At 34.8% G+C, this 10,153-nt stretch overlaps 1 protein-coding gene across 1 annotated transcript; it reads left to right on the forward strand.

Annotated features, from left to right (window-relative positions):
- The first annotated feature begins 279 nt into the window (after nt 1-279).
- On the forward strand, nt 280-9,395 carry LOC140752831 (vesicle transport protein GOT1B). The gene is made up of 6 exons (XM_073087187.1): nt 280-436; nt 1,298-1,389; nt 2,359-2,537; nt 3,727-3,808; nt 4,818-4,856; nt 8,383-9,395. Exons 1-6 carry the CDS (start codon nt 412-414, stop codon nt 8,395-8,397), a joined length of 432 nt encoding a protein of 143 aa, XP_072943288.1. The 5' UTR covers nt 280-411; the 3' UTR covers nt 8,398-9,395.
- The last annotated feature ends 758 nt before the right edge of the window (nt 9,396-10,153 follow it).

Genomic DNA, 10,153 nt, shown 5'->3' on the forward strand with positions numbered 1-10,153 from the left:
ATCTACAATGACCAAGAAATACAAATGAAATGTAAAAAAAATACTGAAGTTCTGATATTCAACGTATGAAATGTGGATTTCCTTAGATAAAGTTTTTAATCCTAAACAGTTAACAAAATAACTGTAGATTACGGAACTATTGATATAATTAATTTGAAATAAATTAAGTAATTAACTGTTCAATCATGAATCAAAGAAATAAAATGAAATAAGAAACATTGACTATATTTTTATTATTTTTGAACGCAATTTTATTAATTTTGACATTGACAGCCCAAAATTTAATATAATGGCCAAAATGACGTGGAGTGATAGGTTATGAGTTTGTTGTATTTAGTATTTACAAATAATTTAGGCCAGATTGGGAGGCAATATTGTTAATACACGTCTTAGAAATTAATTACCTCCAAAATGATTGAAATAACGGATATGCAAAGTGAGTAAATATCATATTTACGTTACACAAAAAATTCTACTAGAATGATTCAGTTAATTTAAGATAAAATCAATATTTATCACTTAATCATAATGGATTACGTGTCTATACTGTATCTATCATAATTACACTCGACATTATTGCTACTTTTAGTAATTATAACTCTGTATTAGTTCTGTAACGGCATTAATATGTCAACAAAAAGATTATAAGAAATACTATTTCATATTGGAAAATACGAATTTATAATACAAATATTTCTATAAACGTGGCAATAAATGAAAATGCCTTTACACTTATAGTGCCCATGTATTTTGTCCCATGGACAATGTAAACACCCATGTTTAAAATAGAAAACTAAATTTATCATTGAGATGCTTGCTTAGCCGGGATCGAAGCTGGAACTCCATTAAATCAATATAGAGACTGTGCCATATAGGCAGTAATTTTTTTGTTTACAATTAAAATTTAATTTTGTAAGTAAACAATGTAGTTTAACTGATGGTAAGGTCACTGTCGTATAGACATCTGTAATTAACCCCACATAGACCTACCTGATGTTATGTAACATATGTATGTAATACATGTCTCTCTTCTGAATAATCATTGAGATATGTATGTATAGTCCGCGTAAAACTGCTAGTCCGCTCTGAATATAGAAATAAATTGCGTCGGCATAGCACATTGTATGACTACACCTGCTCGCAACAACTTCAGAGCGGACTAGCAGTTTGGTGCAGATACACCCACCCAAGGGGATAAAATAGGGGATGAAAATATTACTTTGTAACGCGAGCGAAGCCGCTGGCAAAAGCTCGTCTTTTATATTATTTTACTAAATAAGTTGATATTATTTTTCAGAAATTGGTGTGGGTCTGGCTGGATTTGGGATGACATTTCTATTTCTGGGCGTTTTATTACTCTTTGATAAAGGTCTCTTGGCTATAGGCAATGTAAGTATAAGGCATATTAATTATCATTTGCGTTTATGTAGGAAAAATTGTGAGGAAACCTGCATACTTGAAAAAAGTATGTGTAGTTAACCAATTCACTTGTTACTGGTGCGGTGGACTATGACTTAAACCAAAAAAAAGGTGCAAAAGAGCTCTCCACCAAAGCCGGCGACGGATTGGCGACTCCTCTGGTGTTGCAAATGTCCATAGGCGGTGTTGACTACTTTCCATCAGGTAGCATGTCTGCCTAATCATTAGATTAAACTGTTAAAAAAATAATAAACCCCCCTCTGAGAGGAGACCTGTGCCCAGTGGGACAATAGTGGGATGTAGACAAATATCACATTTGTCACAATATTTTTTGTAATATAGCAATAAAACATGTGCATGCGGTCAATATGGTAAGTGACTACTGCGGTCATGGACATCGGTATTGACCCCAGATAAAATCAGATTCCTACCAGAGGTCGGCCACAGATGCGTCGCTACCCATGAGGACTAAGCTGGACCACCTTACAAAAGTATGTGTCCCTTACCACACCCTTTAAACCAGAACACAGCAGCGCTTAACACTGTTATTGGGCAGAAATAGGTGTGACAGTGGTGCCGTCAAAGTCGAACCACAAAGTGTTCTACTATCTTCTGTGAGTATGTTCAACATCTGCTGCAATGCTAAACAAACGTTTTTCTTTTTTAATTTAGTTCTATATCTAACATTTATTTACAAAGTCAATGTTATTTATCTTATATATAAAAATGTTGTGTCACAATTTTCACCAAATTTTATATGCATATTCAGTAGGTCTGAGAATCGGCCATTATCTACTTTTCATACCCCTAAATGATAAGGGTTGTTCACCCGTAACATTTTTTTATTTATATGGCAACACAACATTTGCCCGGTCAGCTATATAGTATCATTATATTTCTTTTTTTTTATCCTCATGTCTTGTGTTTGAAAAATTCCAGATTCTCTTCATCAGCGGCCTATCCTGTGTGATAGGGATCCAGAGGACGTTATTCTTCTTCTTCCAACGGCATAAAATCAAGGCCTCCTGTGCGTTCTTTGGCGGGATAACGATAGTACTTCTCGGATGGCCTATGGTCGGAATGATTGCTGAGATCTATGGGTTTTTATTACTATTCAGGTATGTACAAAGATTTCTGTTCATTTTCTTTCTAGGGTTCCATACCCAAAGGGTAAAAATAAAAAAGGAACCCAATTACTAAGACTATGCTGTCTGTCCGTCTGTCACAGGGCTCTATCTCTGGAACCGTAATAGATAGACACTTGAATTTTTACAGAGGATGCATAACGGTGGCTGCTATAATAACATATACAAAAAATAAAATATTGTTGAATATTAAAGGGGGTCTCCATACAACAAACTGGTATTTTTCGGTCTAACTGTTAAACCGTACTAGGAAGACAGTTGAAATTTTTACAATCCGTTTACTATTATAACCGCTATTATAATAAATATAAATAAAAACAATAAAACATTTTAATATGATTATTTTATAAAAATAAGTAAAATATAATGAGTATCTAGTGGTACGGAAGCCTCCCTATGCGAGTTCGACTCGTACTTGGCGAATTATTTATAATGCAGGAGTAGCAGACTAGCATGTCCATCTGTTGGTAAAGGCTACTGCTGTATGGACATCTGTAATCAACCCCAGATAGGATGAGATTCCTACCTAAGGTCGATGACAGATGCGCCGCTACGGGACTAAGCTGGAATGCCTTAGAATAGTATGTCCTCTTACCACACTTCAAACCAGAACACAGCAGCGCCTAACACTGCTGTTATGACGCAGAAATAGGTGTAGCGGTGGTGCCATAGGAGTCGAACCACAGGTCCTCAGGGTTAGCGCACCTGTGGTCGACCTCAGGTAGGAATATCTAATCCTACCTGGACTTTATTGTATATGTCCTAGGCCGAAGTAACCACTTACTGTCAGGTGGACTGCATGACTGCATACATCCATGTTGCTTCACTAAATAGATCTTTAGTATAATCATAGATTAGTAAAGATACTTCGCCGCCTTGAAATTGACTGAAGCCACAAACGGCTTATTAGTTAGTTCTTTTTTTAATTCTTGACAAATAAAAACATTTTTAGAGAAAAAATTACGAATAAATAACTAATACTGCGTAATTTACATAATAAATAAATAATTATTTAAAATATTTTAGGGACATTTTAGCACGGAGACGTGGCAAAACTTTTTTACACAACTATTTCAATTCTCAAAACTGGGTACATTTTCTTGTTAGGCGTGAGTAATCTTTACTTATCAATGAGTTTAATAAGATGTTTTGTTGTTTACAGAGGCTTCCTGCCAGCGGCTGTCAATTTCCTAAGAATGGTGCCGGTATTGGGTTCTCTGCTCAGCCTACCGATAATCAGAGGGGTAAGTTATTACTTATTATGCTACTTATATTTTGAAAATGGGATCATGGTAGTTAGTTGCCAAACTATTACTTTCTCATGCTAAGGTGGTACATACTCAAAGGTGGTAGAACCCTTTGCGGTTCGACTCCGGCGGCACCACCGCCATACCTATTTCTACCTAATAACAGCAGTGTTAGGCGCTGCTGTGTTCCGGTTTCAAGGGCGTGGTAAGGGAGACAGACTTTTCGGAGGCGTTCCAGCTTAGTCCTCAGGGGTAGCGGCGCATCTGTGGCCGACCTCGGGTTGGGATATCTAATCCTATCTGGGGTTGATTACAATTGTCCTTGGGCGGCAGTAGCCACTTACCATCAGGTGGACTGCATGCTCGTCTGCTACTCTTATATTATAAAAAATAAAAAAAATAAAAAAACTAAGCCGTATGTCATGGTCATAACATCGAAGAATTAGTTGATTAACCAACAAATTCTTCGATGTTATGATGTTACGATGATATGATTATTATCCTTAGGGAGTAAACATAAGTCATATATAATTATTATGTATAATCCCCAAGGATTAGTAATTGTATGAAAAAATATGTATTTTCTTAAAAAAAATCCTTTTCCTTTAATTTCTTACATAACATTACTTCCCAGAATTTGATCCTTATGAGCAACACTATCAGATAGAGGAATAATATAGGGGGTGTATTTTTTTTCAAAATGAACTCATTCCCGGCTAGGGAAAAGGATATTTTAAAATACGAATGATGCAGTTTTAGTTTTTATCAAAATCGGCCTCGTAACTAACTCCTTTCAGCATTTTTTGCTAATCCTTATAGTTTCGGATTTGGCTCTGGAGGCCTATTTGAAAAATTCACCCTGATTATAAAATAAAAATTTCTTTATTCAAACTATATTTCAAGGATCCCTGATTTCGAATTGAAATCATTTAACAAAAAAAAAAAAAAACAAAATGTCAAAACTGTCAACTGTCACCAAAATACAGATAATGAATTTTTTTTTCAGATTGTAGACAGGATAGCCGGGGACAACGGGCGTAACATGGTATGATATAGTGTTGCCATATGGACAGACTAGTGTATTATATTATCTGTGAAGTGTATGCGTGGATCTGTGTTGTAATTATATACGTTTGAATGATTGGTTGTTTGATTGGGGTAAAGGGGAGACGAAAAATAGATTTTGAGCTTGTACACAAAACTGCGATGCGTCGTTGCATCGTAAAAAATTGCGAGCTCCCTCAACGCATCGTAAGAACTTGCGAGTTGATTCGCATCGCGCATTCCTGCGATGTTTCGTCACAGTTGTTGTTTTTGGTGACCCTGGGAGACGCTATGTCGCACGATATCGCATCGCAGCAATTCGTGTCGCAATTTTCTGCGTTGCGAATTCGCTTCAGTTTTGTGTACGAGCCCATATACTCGTAGTTGGGTCATTCAATTATTATGAAAAGAACAAAAGGAGGTGCTTAAGCCTGCTCCACAGTCTCGCGAGAACGCTAGAAAAGCACGAGAAACGAGAGTGTGGAGCCGATACGAATCGGTTTTTTCTCGCGTTCTCGCGAGAATGTGGAGCGGGCTTTAGGATGAAAATGATTATTATTTTATAACCGAAAATAACCGTTCTGTGAATTATTTGTTTGTTATATTTCGGTATGGAAAGTAGCATATTTTTGCCTATTTTTCAATAGTATATAGTACGCAGGATTAACGTACTGTATTTTGAAGGTGGTAGAACTCTCTTTGGTTCGACTCCGGCGGCACCACCGCCGCACCTATTTCTGTTATAAAACCAGTGTTAAGCGCTGTTGTGTTCTGGTTTGATGTGTGTGTTACGGGAGAGAATTTTTCAAAGCATGACAGCTTAGTTCTCAGGGATAGAGGCGTGTCTGTGGCCGACCTTAGATAGGAATCTAATCGTATCTGGGGTTGAATACAGATTAAAACGGACGGCAGTAGCCACTTACCATAAGGTTAATTGCAAAATTAAAAAACAATAGCATTTTTAGTAATGTTATCATTACAAACATATACTCAAATTTAATTTATTTGTATAGATATCTGATATTATTGCATTTTTTAGGTTCTTATATTCATGTTAAGTGAGTATAAAGGAGGGGGTAAAGTTTCATTGAGAAAGGGTTTAAAAATATTAAAATTCTGTTTATGTAATAATTGAATGACCTGTAAGCTGTTTGTACTTTTGCTTGTAATAATATATCTTACTTAATATGTTCCGTTAATATGATTAAATAAGAGCCGACTTAACGCCATTGAAGTCGTTTTATTCTAATTGAAAGTCAAAGGGATGAGTGGGGAGGGGGAGGTAAAAGTAGCTGCTAGATACTGTGTAGGGGAAGAAGTTGCTACTGTTTGATGACCCCCATACCCTTCATAAGGAGTACGTATAAAACGTACGCAATAATTAATTGTTTGAACAAGAGAAGCTGCTAAGGCCACTTTGCAAGTGCCACTGTCCCTTAAACGCCAGAACTGCCTACTGTAGCACTACCATGAGTTGGCATAGAAACGCCACTATAGAAATTGTAAATAGAAAACTATTGTCATTTTGCTAGTGAATAACATAACTACTATCGTTACGGTATTTCTTGACAACGGCTGTCAAATTAATGACTCATGGGACCGAATTTGTATGGCAATAGATCATAATGACATTCGCTAGCGATTTGATTTCGATAGGTTTTTTACGTATCGAGTTACGTCACTACGGATTTTACTTCTACGAGTAGCCACCAGAGGCGCTGTACAATTTTTCATACATTTATTTTACGCAGTCGCTAGCGAGTAATACTTTTGTAAACTCATGGTAGTGCTACGGATTGTCGTAAGTCGTAATGTCATCTTGTGTAAAAATATTTAATTAAGCAAGCTGCTTGATACCTTACTATAAAATGTAAATAGGATTAAATTGATAGAAGAAATTGCGTAAAGCCCATTAATTCTCTATTGTATCTATGCACGAGTAAAAGAACAAATGGGTAATCAGAATTAAATTATAATTTAATTAGGCGGAATATTTGATTTATGTAAAAGCGAAAGGACGCTCATTAATAAATTATTGAAGAAACTATCTACTGAAACTAGAAACATAAAATTTCGATATAGGTTCATAGGGAAGGTTTATTTTATAATGAAGGTACGCACTAAGAATTATTTGTGGTTCGCTCGTACGATTCCGCTAGCTAGTTAATATAATAAAGTCTCCGTCATAGATTAGTTAAGATTACTCACTCCTAACAAGAAAATGTACCCAGTTTTGAGAATTGAAATAGTTGCGTAAAAAAGTTTTGCCACGTCTCCGTGCTAAAATGTCCCTAAAATATTTGAAATTATTATTATAAATTATTTAATTATCATGTAAATTACGCAGTATTAGTTATTTATTCGTAAATTTTCTCTAAAAATGTTTTTATTTGTCAAGGATTCAAAAAAAGAACTTACTATAATAAGCCATTTGTGGCTTCATTCAATTTCAAGGCGGCAAAGTATCTTTACTAATCTATGGTCTCCGTGTTATAACTGACATAGGATAGTAACTGGTAGGCTTTGGACAACATTGCAACCGTCCGCTACTCTTCGGGGTTGATCCACATCTCCATACGGCAGTACGTATTTACATACTAACAGGTGGACTGCATGCTCATGTTCTACTTATTTATTAAAATATGTCTAAAAAACGTAAAGAACCAACGGATAAAATTATTAAACAAATAATTTTAATAAAATTTACATTAAGCTTTTCTAAAAAACATCTCTGCTTAGAAATTAAGAATTATGTGATCACTTTTTAAGTGTAGCGCCTGTATTATGAAGCAAAATAATAAAAATGTATTTTTAACCTAATGCTAAATTTGAAAATATACTTTTTCGTAATGATAATGTTTTATTTCTTGTAATCAACAGTCAGCTTAGTTTAAAAGAGTGATCAATAATAACAGGTTTACTTTTTTCGCCGGCCAGGCCTTTTATGGGTCTGGTCTTTTAAAGTCCTGGCGTTCATGTGTGCATTGGACCCACGACACGAAATCTTAAATCTTAGAAAAAGTTCCAAAAAGTACAAAAAATGGCTCCTTTTTAAGCATGCTTACGAACTTTGTGTTATTGTAGTGTTAAAATTAATATAAGTTTTTTAATACAATTATTATTAACTGATCTTAAGCAATAATTTGTTAATATAAGGTAAAAAGTTTGTACTTGTATGTTGACTTCCCGCGTCCTTGTATTTTTTAAATATTGAATCCGTTAAACTTTTTTTTTGTTTTTGCGATGGCTTCTCGGTCTTATGACCATTTTGCCAATGTCAAGTTGATGTTCGTTTAAAAACGGGGAAATTCAAAATATAAAAAAGTAAAGATCGATTAATTTAATCCGTTAAACTTATGTAGGAGCGCGAAAATATTGTTTTATTCTTTATGCGACAAAATGGTTGTATTAACGGCCATCCGTTTCGTACCTGGTTATCATTTCATAGAAGGTTACTATAAAAGAAGAATTTTAGAAGCATTATAAAACATAATCAGAAAAATGCTGAACGACGTATTTTTCCTCAGGATGGAGCATCGTAGCGGACAGAAGATCGGACATAAAGTCGCTACAGACACAAAATAATAATTATTATGTATTTTACTATTTTATTCTCCTTTTAATTAGATATTATACAGACTCCTAAGCATAAAACGTAGTTGATAGATGCTCTTATATATCTTGTCGACATTCCACAACGGGGAGAAATACCTAAATTTATAGTAACTCCCTAATCCTACGACATTTATAATATTTTTTATCGTAATATATTTTAATGGTTATAATATAAGAGGTTTGAATATTATTTAATTAACATATTATCAACATAAATTTCTTTGGACAGACAATATTTACTTATTTCATTCAATATAATTTAAAGCAACGGACACTTAATAATAATATATTTATTTTCAAAATTAAAACATATTATGTACTACGCATAGATTAGTAAAGATTACGCACTCCTAACAAGAAAATGTACCCAGTTTTTAGAATTGAAATAGTTGCGTAAAAAAGTTTTGCCACGTCTCCGTGCTAAAATGTGTCTAAAATATTTGAAGTAATTATTTATTTATTATGTAAGTTACGCAGTATTAGTTATATATTCGTAAATTTTCTCTAAAAATGATTTATTTGTCAAGAATTAAAAAAAAGAACTTACTAAAATAAGCCGTTTGTGGCTTCATTCAATTTCAAGGCGGCGAAGTATCTTTACTAATCTACGGTACTACGTAATAATAATAACCAATTGTTTGTATCCTATAATATTTATATTCCTAAACCTTTTTTTACTTTTGAACGTTTTACACAATTTTATTGCTTGAAATATTAAATTATCTAATAATAGTGAAATAGTAAACAAACCGTGTTTATATAATGTTAATTTATGTAATATGGCGCCAAAAATATTTCTACATTTTTCTTTTCTATTTTTGCTATAATATTTTTGAATTTTACTTGGAATAAGTTTTAACTATTTTCTTTAATTATTTGACGTATTTTGTACATTCCTTGTTCGATTAAAGTTATTTATTGCAAACTGGTGTTCTTATTTCCTCGTTCCAAAGTTGTTTTGCTATTTATTTACTGTTACGTTCTTAGAGCCGGTCCACACGGCGCGTTGCGTCAGCGTTGCGTGGACGTAGCGCTGTCACTGCGTCGTTTTACATACTAATAAAATCATAGTGTTCACACGATGCGCTGCGTCGACGCAGCGCATACGCGACTGAACTGCAGCGCCCGAGACGAAGCGGGCGGGGGAGTACTCATTGCGTCGCCGGAGCAGTGTTGGCAACCGTACGATAATTATCGTACATGTACGATAATTTGATACCACCGTACGATGTACGATAGCGAGTCATTATCGTACGCAAATGTACGATAATTGGCTACTTGAAACTTTTTGGGAAACTGTTTTAATGAATTCATAAACGTATTATATATATGCCTTTAATTGAGTCCAAAGTACTCCAGTACAACAATAAACAAACAACAATAGCACGGAAGAGCAAAAAAAAAAAAAAAACCTCGAGTCGACTTGAGTCGGCCCATCTCTACTCGCGCCCGCGTTCTTATGAAATGTACGATAATTTTTCGCCAGATTCGAAAATTTTACGCCCCTGGTACGATCAACGCCATCTCCCAGGTTGCCAACACTGCGCCGGAGCGGCAGCGTTCAGTTGTTTATGCGTTGATAAGGAACGCACACGCAAGCTGATCTCGCTTATTTTTACGTATTTTGACGGTGACGTAGTAATAGCAGCAATGTCAGACGTCTTTTCCGATCCATGCTTTCTA

Source organism: Epargyreus clarus, unplaced genomic scaffold (genome assembly GCF_041222505.1).
Source record: "Epargyreus clarus isolate Ecla_fem2 unplaced genomic scaffold, WU_Ecla_fem_2.2 ptg000025l, whole genome shotgun sequence".
NCBI lineage: Eukaryota > Metazoa > Arthropoda > Insecta > Lepidoptera > Hesperiidae > Epargyreus > Epargyreus clarus.

What these genes read in the sequence shown, in the direction of transcription:
- LOC140752831 (XM_073087187.1), top strand. Translation starts at nt 412, where the DNA reads ATGATTGAAATAACGGATATGCAAA. An exon ending in GTCTCTTGGCTATAGGCAAT is followed by an intron (nt 1,390 to 2,358) that starts GTAAGTATAAGG and finishes GAAAAATTCCAG; the next exon opens with ATTCTCTTCATCAGCGGCCT. An exon ending in GCCTACCGATAATCAGAGGG is followed by an intron (nt 3,809 to 4,817) that starts GTAAGTTATTAC and finishes TTTTTTTTTCAG; the next exon opens with ATTGTAGACAGGATAGCCGG.